This window comes from Mercenaria mercenaria, chromosome 1 (genome assembly GCF_021730395.1).
Source record: "Mercenaria mercenaria strain notata chromosome 1, MADL_Memer_1, whole genome shotgun sequence".
NCBI lineage: Eukaryota > Metazoa > Mollusca > Bivalvia > Venerida > Veneridae > Mercenaria > Mercenaria mercenaria.
The window spans coordinates 90,415,356-90,433,033 of record NC_069361.1 but is presented as its reverse complement, the minus strand read 5'-3'; the positions used below and the strand labels follow the sequence as shown (position 1 = coordinate 90,433,033).

General features: G+C 36.2%; 1 protein-coding gene across 5 annotated transcripts in view; it reads right to left on the bottom strand.

Moving 5' to 3' along the window:
* Positions 1 to 17,678, bottom strand: part of LOC123530827 (TPR repeat-containing protein DDB_G0287407-like) — an 81,170-nt gene that overhangs the window by 35,613 nt on the left and 27,879 nt on the right. For all 5 annotated transcript variants that reach the window (XM_045311623.2, XM_045311605.2, XM_045311612.2 and 2 more), the window contains exons 8-14: positions 16,059 to 16,312; positions 14,195 to 14,353; positions 13,245 to 13,349; positions 6,408 to 6,475; positions 4,572 to 4,656; positions 4,146 to 4,285; positions 2,767 to 2,829 (exon numbers count right to left, since the gene is read on the bottom strand). In XM_045311623.2, coding sequence (XP_045167558.2) covers positions 2,767 to 2,829; positions 4,146 to 4,285; positions 4,572 to 4,656; positions 6,408 to 6,475; positions 13,245 to 13,349; positions 14,195 to 14,353; positions 16,059 to 16,312 — 874 coding nt within the window. The remainder of the gene's footprint in view (positions 1 to 2,766; positions 2,830 to 4,145; positions 4,286 to 4,571; positions 4,657 to 6,407; positions 6,476 to 13,244; positions 13,350 to 14,194; positions 14,354 to 16,058; positions 16,313 to 17,678) is intronic.

Here is a 17,678-nt window from a genome sequence, read left to right as displayed (position 1 = left end):
TAATAGTCAGTCCTACCAAATTTTGTGTTTGTGAGGGGTTTAAAATGAGCCATAAAAAAGTTCCTTTTTTTCTTGTGTGGCGAACCAATAGCTGGACAATTTTTTTATTTTTGTTGGGTTTAACATCGCACCGACACAATTTTAGGTCATATGGCGACTTTCCAGCTTTAATGGTGGAGGAAGACCCCAGGTGCCCCTCTGTGCATACTTTCATCACGAGCGGGCACCTGGGTAGAACCACCGACCTTCCGTAAGCCAGCTGGATGGCTTCCTCACGTGAAGAATTCTACGCCCCAAATGATGTTTCGAACCCACATCGATGAGGGGCAAATGGTTTGAAGTCAATGACTCTAACCACTCGGCCACGGAGGCCCCCAATAGCTGGACAAATATTATAAGTATGACTGACTGAATTTTTGAGATCCATATCATTTAACTGATGTATTTCTATGCTTCTGACACTTGTGACCTTTCTTGCAAATCATATAAAACTAAATCTAACCAAGGAAAGTAACAGAAGTAAACTTGATGTAACTCAGATTTTGTCTAACATGAATTTTTGAACATAAATAGCACTGTTAGTAGTAGAAACTTCAGCTGCTTTGCATTTATAGATATTAATATTGTGTGTGGAAACAGAAGTACTTCATGCTGATCTAATTTAATTATATAAAATTTGTCCTATACACCACATTTAGTACCTCAACAAGTTCAAAACAAGAGGACCATGATGGTCCTGAATCGCTCACCTCTTCCCACATGATCCAGTTTTGAGTATGACGTCGGTTTTTCTATTATTTGACATAGTGACCTAGTTTTTGAGCTCATGTGACCCAGTTTTGAACTTGACCTAGATATTATAAAGATAAAAATTCTGACCAATTTTCATGAAGATCCATTGAAAAATATGGTCTCTAGAGAGGTCACAAGGTTTTTCTATTATTTGACCTATTGACCTAGTTTTTTAAGGCACATGACCCAGTTTCAAACTTGACCTAGATATCATGATATCATCAAGGTGAACATTCTGACCAATTTTCATGAAGATCCATTCAAGGATATGGCCTCTAGAGAGGTCACAATGTTTTTCTATTTCAAGACCTACTGACCTAGTTTTTGATCGCAGTTGACCCAGTTTCAAACTTGACCTAAATATCATCAAGATAAACATTCAGACCAACTTTCATACAGATCCCATGAAAAATATGGCCTCTAGAGAGGTCACAACGTTTTTTCATTATTTGACCTACTGACCTACTTTTTGATGGCACGTGACCCACTTTCGAACTTGACTTAGATATCATCAAGGTGAACATTCTGACCAATTTTTATGGAGATCCATTCACAAGTATGGCCTCTAGAGAGGTCACAAGGTTTTTCTATTTTTAGACCTACTGACCTAGTTTTTAATTGCACATGACCCACTTTCAAACTTGACCTAGATATAATCAAGATGAACATTCAGACCAACTTTCATACAGATCCCATGGAAAATATGGCCTCTAGTTAGGTCACAAGGTTTTTCTATTATTTGACCTACTGACCTAGTTTTTGATGGCACGTGACCCACTTTCGAACTTGACTTAGATATCATCAAGGTGAACATTCTGACAAATTTTCATGAAGATTTCCTGAAATATATGACCTCTAGAGAGGTCACAAGGTTTTTCTATTATTTGACCTACTGACCTAGTTTTTGATGGCACGTGACCCAGTTTCGAACTTGACCTAGATATTATCAAGGTGAACGTTCTGACCAATTTTCATGAAGATCTTGTGAAATATATGGCCTCTAGAAAGGTCACAATGTTTTTCTATTTTTAGACCTACTGACCTAGTTTTTGACGGCACGTGACCCAGTTTCGAACTTGATCTAGATATCATCAAGATGAACATTCAGACCAACTTTCATACAGATCCCATGAAAAATATGGCCTTTAGAGAGGTCACAAGGTTTTTCTATTATTTGACCTACTGACCTAGTTTTTAAAGGCACGTGACCCAGTTTCGAACTTGATCTAGATATCATCAAGGTGAACGTTCTGGCCAACTTTCATGAAGATCTTGTGAAATATATGGCCTCTAGAGAGGTCACAAGGTTTTTCTATTTTTAGACCTACTGACCTAGTTTTTGACCGCACGTGACCCAGTTTCGAACTTGATCTAGCTATCATCAAGATGAACATTCTGACCAATTTTTATGAAGATCCATTGAAAATTATGGCCTCTAGAGAGGTCACAAGGTTTTTCTATTTTTAGACCTACTGACCTAGTTTTTAACGGCACGTGACCCAGTTTCGAACTTGACCTAGATATCATCAAGGTGAACATTCTGACCAACTTTCTTAAAGATCCCATGAAAAATGTGACCTCTAGAGTGGTCACAAGCAAAAGTTTACGGATGCATGCACGGACGGACGACGGACGACGGACACCGCGCGATCACAAAAGCTCACCTTGTCACTTTGTGACAGGTGAGCTAAAAATACACATGTGCAATGCTGTTTCCAGGCCATGATGTGATAGAGAGACATTGTTTTATAGACACAGGTGAAACATCATTACATAAATATAAGTAAGTATCAGCATAAAAAGTATTCCCTCCAAAACATGCAAAACTAATATCTAAATCTTCAAAATTAAATGAATGGATGAATCTTTTTAAAATCCAAAAATGGTCTTGTCTATTTACTGGTTCCTAGCCAGAAAGGTCAATTCAATTACATTGTCAAATATGAACTAAAATAAACATATAAAATATCTTACTTGTTATCTTGGTTCTTTAGGTACTTCATGCAAACTGCTTCTCCTAGTTCTTTATATCCAAACCTAGTTAGGGAGAAAATGGACAAGCAATATTTTGTTATATCATCAAATACATTTAATTGGGATTATTTACAGAAATTCACTACAATGCAATTTTCATTTCTGCACTGGGCACAAAATCCTCAATTGAATTTCACATAAGATACTAAGATTGCACATTTCACTACTGTATGTACTGAAACCAAGGAAAAGTGGAACCCATGACCAAACACCAAGAGAAAATAACTCTACTTTTTTATCTAATCCATCTGTTTTTGGATTTTATTATATACCTATATAAATTCTGTCAAAAAATGACATGTATCTCACAAGTAAATACGAACAGGCAGTGGGGGGTGACCTGGTGTGGGTAATAACTTCACATGTTTATAATAAATGTTCATGGAAAAAAAGAAGAAAGTTTAATAAAATTCTACCCGCATTAGTTACTTTGTTATGTACAAAAATGTGGATTTTAACAAAGAGCAATAACTCTGAAATAACTACAGAGATCATGACGAAAGTGTGTGTGCAATACCACATTATGGTCATCTAAACTCGTTTTAAGTTTGATAGTTCTAGGTCAAATATGTCACAAGCTATGAAGCACAAATTGCCATATTTATAGTACCTTAAAACACTAGAAAGTACTAAGGGACATAACTCTGGTGTTACTTGGCCAATCTGACTGAAACTTGATGTGCCGCATTTCCCTATAGTGGTGAACATGTATATGAATTTTTATTGAAATATTCCACATCATTTCAGATATTTGGCTCCAGATGGATGGATGGAAAGAAAGATGGACAGAAAACGCCAAAACTATATCCCTCCGCCTTTAGCGTGAGATAATAACTGACTCTATGTAATGTCTTACCACATTTAGTTTGACTGAAATACTGATATGAATATAACTGACTCTATGACTGTAATGTCTTACCACATTCTGTCTGACTGTAATATATTTAAGAATATAACTGACTCTGTGTAATGTCTTACCACATTCTGTCTGACTGTAATACATTTAAGAATATAACTGACTCTGTGTAATGTCTTACCACATTCTGTCTGACTGTAATACATTTAAGAATATAACTGACTCTGTGTAATGTCTTACCACATTCTGTCTGACTGTAACACATTTAAGAATATAACTGACTCTGTGTAATGTCTTACCACATTCTGTCTGACTGTAATACATTTAAGAATATAACTGACTCTGTGTAATGTCTTACCACATTCTGTCTGACTGTAATACTGCTAGGAATATAGCTAAATCTCTGCATTCTGTCTGACTGTAATACGGCTAGGAATATAACTAAATCTATGAAGTATCTTACTGTATTCTTCCTGACTGGCTAATAACAAGTTTCTCAATTGCAAAGTAAAGTGGAGACCATACATGATCTGGTATAGAAAATATGTCCATGATTTCTGTTTCAGACAAACCTTGACTAGATAGCTGTATACTTGACATCACCTGGAAAGACAATACATTAAATTCATAAGAATAAGGGTATCTTTTCTAAAATGCAACATAACAAATTAATCTATGTTTTTGACTTACATAAATACTTGATGAAAGGATTGGTTTTAATTGTTATCAACACAAGGTTTACTTTTACATACTAACAGCCTTGAAAATCCCAGTAGGCTACATATACTACATTAAGCTTTTGTTATGTTTCAACTTCAGACAGAGCTCTGAGAACATTATGTTTGTGGCATATCAAAGCTATTTTCTTAATAACTGTATGTGCTATTACCTGTTCAACAAGGTTATCCTGGTAATCAGCAACATTGTAATCCTCTTCAAGTCTTGTCAGGACTTGTTGGAACAAAGCTTCAATGCTGCAGTAGGAAGCAAAGGAACATCAATCTTTCATTTCCGACTTTCGACATTGTGGAAGTGAAAGAAGCAATATTTTTGGTATCACAATAGTGTAATAACATTTCAATGCTTTAGCAGATAAAGCCAGAATCTTACATTTGTATATTTCCATACTGCATGGAAGAGACTTGCATTTTATCATTCTACTCAAATGGTACAGTAAATTCAATATAAAAATTCACTCATGTAAGATCCTCTATATATACTGCATACATAATTTTCATTTCTGCACAGACAACCAAAGCAATTACAATTTTTCAGTAACTGGTTGAACAAGGAGCTGCGTTCAATAAACGCTTGATGCCCCCGGTGGCATCCTTGTCGATACAAAGCAACCTAAGTCCAAAACAAGGTCAAGTTCAAGGTCAAGGTCAAACTGAGGTCAGGTGATGTCTGAAGATGAGGAATGGTCACAGATTACATCTGCATTAGTATCAAGTCATTTTAGTTAGGGGAATTGATGCTAGACGAAACGGTTCCATTTGGTTAACCTCGTATGGATGGACAGACAAACGGATGAACAAACGAACGGACGGACATGACAATCACTATATGCCTCCCGCATCAGCAGATGCCGGGAGCATAAAAGCTGTACTGGAATGGCCCAATACAATATAACAATTGAAAATCTTTTGAAAAACAAACTAAGGATATATCAACCATATCAAATAAACAAGGATTTCATAAACATTAATACTTACCCTTTAGATGTATGCAATGCTTATGTATATAATATACTGACTAAAGGATAAGGTGAGGTCTTAACCTGTGTTTAATAGTGTACATTTAATATGTGAATTAGTGCCAACGAGAAGGAATTATACATCATACCTGTAGATAGCAGGCAACAGTGTAACATTAAGGCTGAAGTTACATCATTTATAAATGTATCATTTGTGCAATACATTCTGCTGATGAAGCTTTCATGGTGAAAAGCTTGGCACAATAAAGATGGTGTTTCTAATTAGTAATTTACACACTTTTCCATTTACATACTGAAAATCATTTAACTTCATGGGCATGAAAGTTCGTGGCTTTGGTCAAAACGGCAATTTCTTGGGGATATGAATTCATGGATTTCAACTTAATAACATAAAATGAATGGGAATTTTACTTGTTCGTGGGATTAAATTTCGTAGATTGACTCAACCACAAAAATTAGTCTCCATAAATATTAATGATTTAACAGTATACAAAAGACCTTTAAAATCTTAAGTGAAAAATATCTGAACTCTAGTTCAAGAAGATAAAATTTTCAACACCAGTTCTGATCAATTCAACTACCAATATATACATGTAGTTTTAGTTTGATAAGGAAGTAAAATTTTAATAGCTGAAAACTCAACTAGCCAGAGGCAACTGTCTCTGTTGAAATGACAAAATTTTAAGCTATCTACAGCATAACATTGTTTGGTAACTTCCTCTACACTGGAGACTCATTATTATTATTATATTCTACTTACTAATGTAAAGAAGCTATGTCCTTCAAAAGAACTATAAATAAATTTATATTAACCCTTAGCCTGCAGGCAGCAAGTGATTCTGGCTTTGTGACCAGAGCAGACCAAGATCAGCCTGCAAGGATCATGCAGGCTGATCACTGTCTGCACTGTTCGCCATTCAGTATTCCAAATTGAAAGATGGACAAGTTTATTATAGAAATATAGCAGGGTAAGGGTTAACTTTGTTCATACAAAATGAAGATAGTTACCTTTCAGATGTGATAAGTGAATCAATTTTCTTATCCAGCAGTCTAAAATAGCCAAATGCTACAAGTTCCTGAAACAAAAAGACTTTTATAGAGTTCAGATGTTACATAATTTGTACATTTTAAAAATGAAAAAATAAGATGGTCAAGTTGGCCTTAAATCACTTCCCTGAATCACTTAAACATCTCTAAAATGCTTCATGCAAGTTTTTTAATGCTACTGTCCAAGTTTGATGAAGATCCATCATATGATTAAAGAAATGAAAACAAGCTTTGAATATTTTACTGTATCATCTCTAGCAACAGCATTTGCCCCCAAAAAACAGACCCATGCTAGGATGCTGCATGTTGTTTATCCTTCTTTTAGGAGATCTTCCAATGCAAGTTTTAAAGTGACTGAGCTGTATGCAAAATGTCAAGTAATAACATTCATTTCTTTAAACAAGAGATCACAGAGTGATCTTGGCACCCACCAATGTGCCATTTTTGAGTGTTCCAAATTTCAAGACTTATTGACTACCTCGAGGTCAAAGTTTCATTTCCGTACACAACACTGTGCATGTGGTCCAAATTCAAAAGCTGTAGCTTGAGAAATGTGAAAGTAGGTCACTAGGTCAATGTCAAGGTCAAAGTTTGTTTCAGTACACAATCCTATGCATGTGGTCTAAATTTGAAGCCTATAGCTACAGAAATGTGAAAGTAGTTCACTAGGTCAATCTTAAGGTCAAAGTTCATTTCGGTACACAAAACTATGCAAGTGGTCCAAATTTGAAGGCTGTAGCTTGAGAAATGTAAAAGTAGGTCACTAGGTCAAAATCAAGGTCAAATTCTATTTCGGAATACAAAACTATGCATGTGGTCCAAATTTGAAGCCTGTACCTTCAAAAATGTGAAAGTGGATCACTAGGTCAATGTAAAGGTCAAAGTACATTTCGGTACACAAAACTATGCATGTGGTCCAAATTTGAAGGCTTTAGCTTGAGAAATGTAAAAGTAGGTCACTAGGTCAAAATCAAGGTCAAATTTTATTTCAGAATACAAAACTATGCATATGGTCCAAATTTGAAGCCTGTACCTTAAAAATGTGAAAGTAGGTCACTAGGTCAATGTAAAGGTAAACGTTCATTTCGGTACACAAAACTATGCAAGTGGTCCAAATTTGAAGGCTGTAGCTTGAGAAATGTAAAAGTAGGTCACCAGGTCAAAATCAAGGTCAAATTTTATTTCAGAATACAAAACTATGCATGTGGTCCAAATTTGAAGCCTCTACCTTAAAAATGTAAAAGTAGGTCACTAGAGCAATGTAAAGGTCAAAGTTCATTTCGGTACACAAAACTATGCAAGTGATCCAAATTTGAAGGCTGTAGCTTGAGAAATGTAAAAGTAGGTCACTAGGTCAAAATCATGGTCAAATTTTATTTCGGAATACAAAACTATGCATGTGGTCCAAATTTGAAGCCTGACCTTAAAAATGTGAAAGTAGGTCACTAGGTCAATGTGAAGGGCAAAGTTTTTTTCGGCACACAAAACTATGCAAGTGGTCCAAATTTGAAGGCTGTAGCTTGAGAAATGTGAAAGTAGGTCACTAGGGCAAAATCAATGTCAAATTTCATTTTGAAACACGGAACTATGCATATGGTCCAAATTTGACGCCTGTACCTTCAAAAATGTGAAGGTAGGTCACTAGGTCAAAATCAAGGTCAAAGTTTTTTCCAGTGCACAAAACTATGCATGTGGTCCAAATTTGAAGGCTGTAGCTACAGAAATGTGAAAGTAGGTCACTAGGTCAAAATCAAGGTCAACTCATGTCAAGGTTCATCTTGCCACTCAAAAATATACAAGTGGTCCAAATTTGAAGGCTGTAGCTACAGAAATGTGAAAGTAGGTAACTAGGTCAAAATCAAGGTCAACTTGTGTCAAGGTTCATCTTGCCACTCAAAAATATACATGTGGTCCAAATTTGAATGTTTTAGTTATTGACAAGAACATTTTAAAAGCTTTTCCCTATATAAGTGTATATGAACCATGTGACCCCCGGGGCGGGGCCATTTTTGACCCTAGGGCGATAATTTGAACAAACTTGGTAGAGAACCACTAGATGATGCTACATTACAAGTATCAAAGCCTTAGGCTTTGTGGTTTGGACAAGAAGATTTTCAAAGTTTTTCCTTATGTAAGTCTATGTAAACCATATGACCCCCAGGGCGGGGCCATATTTGACCCTAGGGGTATAATATTAACAATCTTAGTTGAAGACCACTAGATGATGTCACATACAAAATATCAAAGCCCTAGGCCCTGTGGTTTTGGACAAGGGGTTATTCAAAGTTTTTCCCTATATAAGTCATTATAAACTATGTGACCCCCAGGGCGGGGCCATATTTGACCCCAGAGAAAAAATTTGAATCATCTTGGTAGAGGACCACTAGATGATGCTTCAAACCAAATATCAAAGCCCTAGGCTCTGTGGTTTTGGATAAGAAGGTTTTCAAAGTTTTTCCCTATATAAATCTATGTAAAATATAGAAATAAACAAAGGGCCATAACTCACTCATAAATTGTTCAACCAGTCTGATTTTCAGGGGGACACAACTAGGGTACCAATACATCATTCTGACAAAGTTTGGTCAAAATCCCCCCAGTAGTTTCTGAGGAGATGCGATAACGAGAAATTGTTAACGGACGGACGGACGGACGGACGGACGGAATGACGGATGGACAGACCACGGACGCAGAGTGATTTTAATAGCCCACCATCTGATGATGGTGGGCTAAAAACTGTCACTGGTTTTTCGTGGCATAAAATATTTGAACTGTGTTGACTCTTATACACTTATAAGTATCTACCATTATAAACCTATTAATACACAATTCTGTCTATACAAACAATAATTATGTTTATTGTATATTTACGCAGATAGTCAGAGAGGGTGTAGTATTTGTCCTTTTTTTTTCTTCAAATATAAAATTTGGGCATAACGTAAATTTAAGAGGTCTTTTTTGAGAAAAATGTTGATCCCGAGAATGGATGACAGAATACAGATGCCAAATACAAGGATTCTAAACTTTACCAATAGTTTAAAACAAGCATTTGTCTAGATGAGGAGATGAAATAAATGAAGCTTTACCATAAAACTTTTTTATCTGTTTCGTCAAAACCAACTAGAGTTGTCACAGGAGTGACGAATTATACCCCCACAATATGGCCTTGTCACAGAACTAAGCCAATGTCAAAGCCGAACTTGCTTGACCTTTGACCTACCAACCACAAAATCAACAGAGGTCATCTTCTAGTCATGATCAACCTCCCTATGAAGCTTCATGATCCTACGCCCAAGCGTTCTCAAGTTATTGCCTGTAAAAAGGTTTAAATGACCTTTGACCTTTGGAACTCAAAATCAATATGGGTCATCTGCTTGACATGACCAACCTCCAGATTAAGTTTCCTGATCCTAGTCCCAAGCATTCTCAAGTTATTGTCTGAAAACTGTTTAAATGTTCCAGGTCACTGTGACCTTGACCTGTGACCTACTGACCTCAAAATCATTAGAGGTCATCTGCTAGTCATAACCAACCTCGCTATCAATTTTCATGATCCTAGGCCCAAACATTCTCAAGTCATCATCCAGAAACGGTTTAACTATTCCAAGTCACTGTGACCTTAACCTTTGACCTAATGACCTCAAAGTAGAATTTGACCTGTATTTCATGATGTTACACCTGTGTTACAAAATTTATGATCCTAGGCCCAAGCGTTCTCAAGTTATCATCCGGAAACCATTTAACTGTTCCGAGTCCCTCTGACCTTGACCTTTGACCTACAGACCTCAAAGTCGAACTTGACCTGCATTTCATGATGTTACACCTGTGTAACAAAATTTATGATCCTAGGCCCAAGCATTCTCAAGTTATCATCCGGAAACCATTTAACTGTTCCGAGTCCCTGTGACCTTGACCTTTGACCTACAGATCTCAAAGTCGAACCTGACCTGCATTTCATGATGTTACACCTGTGTACCAAAATTTATGATCCTAGACCCAAGCATTCTCAAGTTATCATCCGGAAACCATTTAACTGTTCCGAGTCCCTGTGACCTTGACCTTTGACCTACAGATCTCAAAGTCGAACCTGATCTGCATTTCATGATGTTACACCTGTGTACCAAATTTATGATCCTAGGCCCAAGCGTTCTCAAGTTATCATCCGGAAACTGTTTAACTGTTCAGGATCACTGTGACCTTGACCTTTGACCTACTGACCCCAAATTCGAACTTGACCTGTATTTTCTGATGTTACACCTGTATACCAAAAATTATTTAAATTGGTCAAGCCTTTCTTGAGTTATCATCTGGAAACCATGCAAAACCAATGGACGGACCGACCAACCGACCGCCAAGCTCACTCCTATATACCCCCCCCCCCCCCCCCCAAACTTCATTTTGTGGGGGTATTATTACATCTGTAAATCTGATTAATGTTATCAGACACTAGGCTTAATTTTTACAGTCCTGGAAGAAAATGTGGTGGAAAGAATTTCTTACCAAGTTTTTTTCCAGTGGCATATACTTGTGCCTGAATTCATGTAACTGCTATTAAATGTATAAATAATCCTTAAAGATGCTCGCTGCAGTTTCTTGTATGAGAGATGGGGCAAAAATTTCCCAATAATAGAACCTGTACAAACTTTATATATGAACACAGCAGAACAAGAGCACTGCCTTGCAGGTGCAGATGCTCATCTGATTTGTTTGTCTCTGTATAATATTTTCTAAGTCCAAAAGGGGCCATAATTCTTGCAAAAAGCAGGATAGAGTTGTTTCAAGTGTTGCCAGTTTTAACGCAATAGCTTCGATAGTTTAGGAGAAAAGCTGATCTTAACATAAAACTTAACCAAGAAATCTGATATTTTCTAAGTCCAAAGGGGGCTTATGTTTCTTACTGTACAGAGTCAGCTTTTGATGGTTAACAAGTTTTAAAGCAATAGCTTTGATAGTTAGGAGAAAAGCTGACCTAAACATACAACTTTACAAGGCAACTCCAACGCTAACGCCGACATCGATCAAGTGATGAAAATAACTCATCGTTTTGTTTTTTTTAATCAGATAAACTAACAAGAGGGCCATGATGGCCCTATATCGCTCACCTGTTATCATTGCACTTGAGGACAAGAAGGTCCTCAGAAAAAATATCTAAGTCCAAAGGACAGGAACAACAAAGGAAAGAAATTTAACCAAAAAGAAAAACAAAATTCTTACAAGGTACAGATATGTCATAATACACCTAAAAATTGGAAATACCATCCATGTTGTACCACAGAAAAGTGGTCTCAGTTTTTCCCTACGGCCAATCATAAAAAAGTTACTAAAAATAGGCTATTTATAGTAACGTAAAAGGGAAGTAATTCAAAAGAAAATTATTGTAAGATAACAAAAGAAGGATCTGCCAAATAAATCTGTTAACATAAATGAAATTTCAGATCAGTATCTTCATTAGTTACGGAGATATACCCATTTTAAATTCAAAAATAAAGGGAGGTAATTTGACATAAAATCAGTCCATAGTTATATACCCTGATTGCCTCGGTCCAACTAATGACAATAATGAAATTTCAAATAAGTCCTGTAAGTACTTACTGATATAAATCCATTTTGACTACAATTAGGGGAGGTAATCAGATATAAAATAACTCTGGAAACTACGAATGGATCTGATTTGTCATGGAATCCAAGATTTATTGTTGTTGAAGATATTTTGGAAGTTTGTATCAAATAAAACCATAACTGAAGTCTCTTTATGGCTGCAAAAGCCGAAATAGCCAATTTTAGACATTTAAGGGGCCATTACTATGGAACCCATGATGGAATCTGTCCAGTTTAAGAAAGGAACCAAGATCTTGTGGTGATACAAGTTGTGTGCAAGTTTGGTTAAAATCAAATCATAAATGAAGTTGCTATTAAGCAGACAAGGTCAAAATAGCTAATTTTGGCCCCTTCAGGGCCCATAACTCTGGAACCCATTAGGGGATCTGGCCGGTTCAATAATGGAACTGAGATCTTATGGCAACACAAGTTTTTTGCAAGTTTGATTAAATTCAAATCATAAATGAAGCTGCTATTGTGTAGACAAGGGCAAAATAGCTAATTCTGGTCCTTTCAGGGGCCATAACTCTGGAATCCATAATGGAATCTGGCCAGTTCAAGAAAGGAACCAAGATCTTATGGTGATACAAGTTGTGTGCCAGTTTGGTGAAAATCAAATCATAAATAAAGCTGCTATTGTGCAGACAAGGTCAAAATAGCTGATTTTGGCCCTTTCAGGGGCCATAACTCTGGAACCCATAACGGGATCTGGCCAGTTCAAGAAAGGAATCGAGATCTTATGGTGATACAAGTTGTGTGTAAGTTTGGTTAAAATAAAATCATAAATGAAACCACTATCGTGGAGACAAGAAATTGTTGACGGACGCACGGACGGACGTTCTAACGAAACGGTCTTTATGTGACACCCCCATTGTTCTCTCTATTGTTCTAACAGTCACATAAAAAGAAAAAGGTCACATAAACAGAACGGAATGAATGACATCAAAGAGAAAGTACCGTTATGCAGTCACTTAACCATCATTTCGCGGGCACGGACGTACACACGACGGACGACGGACGAAGGGTGATCACAAAAGCTCACCTTGTCACTATGTGACAGGTGAGCTAAAAATGCAAAAACAATCATAGGTCACGTGCTTGTTTAGGAGTTACCTGCCCTTAAAACTGGACTTCTCTTCAAATTTGCATATTCAAGGAAAGATAACTCCTGAATAAGCATGGTGACCTTCTACTACTTACAGATAGTGTAATTTTCAGAAAGAGTGGGTTCTTTGTCATATCTGCAGCTACAATACGTTCTAACTGAGGGGGAGATAATTCCTTTCCTGTTTCTTTCAATATTTTCTGAAGTAAACAAAAATAAATATTTTCTAGAAATATGCACCTAAGGTAGTTCTGCACATCTTAACAACCGGAAGTAATGGCATAAGGTCATTTTTCCGGGTAACGTAGAATCAAGCCTACACTCGGTGTATGGAAATAAAAATTGTTTTAAGAATTAATGGCAATATGTGTGTAAATATATTAAAACAGCAATGTAACTATCTTTCTAAACATAAAATACAATATTACATCATGGGCAAATACCCGAAAAACAAGTACACGGACCTATACATTTTGTAACACCATATTGTAGACCATATGTATATTACGACAGTGTGAAGTTTCATTAAAATCTACATTGCGGAAAAATTTTCTGTTAGCGAAATTGTAATTTTTGTGATTTTCCCATAGACAATAAAAAAAGATAAAAATTTCCTGAACACCAGTTCTGATCAATTCATCTATATAGTGATGTGAAAGAATGAAACTGCATAAAAACTGATAGTCAAATCAAAATTATTCATTGACAATAGACAGAGTGAAAGCCCTTCAAAACTCTTAAGCAAAATGGGGGCATAATTCATAATATTGTCAAAAGTTCTGGCCCTTGCATAATAAGATGATGAGGAACAATTACTTTGTTTGATGCAAATCCATCAAGCAATAACAAAACAAATGTGGAAGAGCATCAAAACTTTAACCAAGTTGTGGAGTCGAAGTGACACAGACATAAAGGCAAGTAACTGAGAGCTCTCCATTTACTTCATATTGCCAAGCTAATACTGTTGTACTGTAGACCAGTGACTTTGAGTATAATGATAAGCCAACTATATTACAAACCAACAATATTACTTTTTATAACTTACCACACACATATCATGTTTAAATTCATTAGGCAGTGGATCTATATGAACCATGAGGTAGTTTCTATTTCGTAGTTCATCAATGTTTTGAATGTCAGACTCCAAAGTGGACAAAACAACTCTTGCTGATGCTGGGAAGTGTGTCGGCAACCAAAACAACACCTGTAGAGATAAAATATTTCAGAGTATATATCACTACGTTTCCTATAATACAGTCACTACCAAACATCATTTCATTCAAGTTTAAAACACATATCTGAGACTTGAGTACTAATTCTCTAATCACAATAAACTAGGATTATTTACTTTAAAAAGTGGAAAGGCAATGATAAAACTGACTTGCCATGTATATACTTGACTAAACAAGGAGCTGCATTCAATAAATGCTTGATGCCCCCGATGGCATCCTTGTCGATACAAAGCAACCTAAGTCCAAAACAAGGTCAAGTTCAAGGTCAAGGTTAAACTGAGGTCAGGTGATGTCTGAAGATGAGGAATGGTCACAGGTTACATCTACATTAGTATAAAGTCATTCTAGTTAGGGGTATTGATGCTAGATGAAACTGTTCCATTTGGTTAACCTCGTACGAACGGACGGACAATCACTACATGCCTCCCGCATCAGTAGATGCCTATCTACCATGTCAGCCTCAACATTATATACAGTATGTAAACATAAACAAATGACTGTAAAAAAACACATATGCCCCCATGACCTTGACCTTTGACCTATTAACCCAAAAGCAAGAGGCGTCAATTTCATAACCCCAATCATGCTATTAAGTTTGAAGATACTGGGTCAAGTAGTTCACCAGTTACCATGCTAAAATAATTTTCAATGTTCAACTCCCTGTGATCTTGAACTTTGACCTATTGACCCCAAAAACAAAAGGGTCATCTTCTTCATAAGCTCAACCATGCTACCAAGTTTGAAGGTTCTGGGTTGAGTGGTTCTCACGTTATTGGGCACAGTTTTGAAAGTTCAGGCCCTTGTGACCTTGACCTTTGACTTGCTTACCCCCAATAAAATAAGGGTGATCTATTTCATAAGTCTAACCAAGCTTTCAAGTTAACAGGTTCTGGGTCAAATGATTCTCAAGTTTTTGGGCTAAACTGTTATCAAGGTTCAGGCCTCTGTAGCCATGAGCTTTGACCTACTGATCAGAAAAACATTTCAGATCATCTTCTTTACAAGCCAAATCATACTATCAAGTTTGAAGCTTCTGGATCAAATGATTTTGTTTAAAGAGTTCTCTATTTTTTATCTCTGGCAGACCCTACACAAGGGGCCAAGCTAAACCATTTTAACAAATGTAAGAGAAGACAACACATGACGGTACAGACCTATTTTTATTTTTTTTTATTTGTTTAGCTGCATAAGTTCTCATTATAAATCCCAAATTCTCAACTTCACACATCTTGAATAACATTGTTTCCTGTAAAGTGTAATGATTCCAGGTAGGATACATGCAATACAAACTGTTAGGCCCTTAATACATTTTTTGCCATAATTCTGGTCTTGCTGCATAAAATCCCATACAAAACCCCAGTGCACAACTTTGCATGCAGACATGAAGAACAAACTTCCTATATGGTTTTGGGATGATGAGACATAAATTTTGCAGCCCTTTATGCACAACTTCACATGCTGAGTAACAATCCTTTCATGTCTCTTGGTCACATACTTTTTGCAATCTGCATGACACAAATTCAGACAGATGAACATCTAGACAGACAGACATCGGGATGGACAAATCTAAGTGTCCCCAACAATACACTTTTAAAGGAGGGGCATAAAAAGAAATCAGTTAGTGAATATGTTATCAGTTCCTAGCATTTAAATGTATGTTATGCAAACTAAAATTACCTTTTTGATATTACTTGTTTTTATGATTTTATCTAACCCATCAAGGACTAGGATGGGTGTTTTTCCTAGTGAGATGAGTTTATCTAAGACAGAGAGCAATCTCTGGACAAGTTGCCGAGTTTTCTCTGCGTCATTGTCAACGTCACTGCCTGGTATGCTTTCTGGATCATCCCGAGTATGTGTGGAGCCATCCATCATTTTGGACAAAATGTATTCAAACTCTTCAGTTAGTCTTGATAACATACTGTTCACATCTGCATTGACAGTATAAAAGCTGTTGTTCTTTACATAATCTTTTAAACAATATGCAATAATCATCTCTGTAAAATGGTACGTGTTTTCAATCAACCAAAACTAGGGATGGGAACGAATATTCGAATATGAAAATGAAATTCGAATATTCGTTAATTACTGTATAATTTTTTTTTTAAAATAAGTATCACTGACTTTGGGCAATATAAGCATGCTAATTCTACAGAATAAAACTGCTTGTTCTGTCGTGTTTGTTTATCGCGTATCAAAAGATGTCCAATTAACAAGAAAATAGCAATGCTTAATTGGTAGGGGCCACCATTACGGATTAACAGTTTGCAACAGGCATAAATGTGTCAGATGCATGTCAAAAGATGTCCAATTAACAAGAAAATTGCAATGCATAATTAGCTGGGGTCATCGTTATGGATTAACAGTGTGCACTAGGCGTAAATGTGATACCTTTTTATCTTTTGTTCATTTTTATTGGCGCCTGTTTTATGTAACAAGTTATAGAATTTTTTTTTTTCGAAAACAATACCAAACTTGTAGATATTGTCGAACTTTTTACAATATTTTGTATGACATTTCAGACCATCCGCAGAATCGGTTTTCATCCGCAATCGGCCATATTCGAAATAAATTTTAAAGTAGTTTATAATAAAGTCAAGAAATAACATATGATTGATGCATAAGATCATGTTGAAGGAGGTTTAAGTCTGCCTTACTTGCTTTTTACACGCCGATTGAAAATTTTCAAAATGGCGGCGGTAAATACAACAGCGCGACACATGCTTAATGGGACGACCTGCTATTTTTAGATAAAGTTACGACGGTCTAAATTATAATCGATTTGATTTTTTTTGGTATCATTTTGAAGCTATAACACTCAGTTAGTTAAATATGTTCATGATTATACTGACAGAATCATGAAATAAAATGCTAGGGTGGGCGGGTTTAACTAGGTAGGGTTTTTTTAGGTCTTATTACGTGCGATGATTCACCCTTTAAACAAAGGAATACATTGTGTATATGCCAATCACTTAATAAGAATTTAAAGCTTCCATTAAAACAAACCGAATATTCAAATATATTGATTTCAGTATTCGTTCCCATCCCTAACCAAAACTGAAAAAAAATCATGCAAGCCTCAATGACCTTGAGTCACTAATCCGTCCTTGACTTTTTGACCTAGAATACATGTTGTGACAAACTGTAATATTGAAGATAACAACTGGGTTTAGACAGAAGAATTTTTATGAAGATCCATTCAAAATTGTAATTTTTAAATGTTAAGGCTTTCAATTACTTCATCTGGTGACCCTGATATCATGCCAGGCTGACCCAGTTTTGCAGTTGCCACAAATT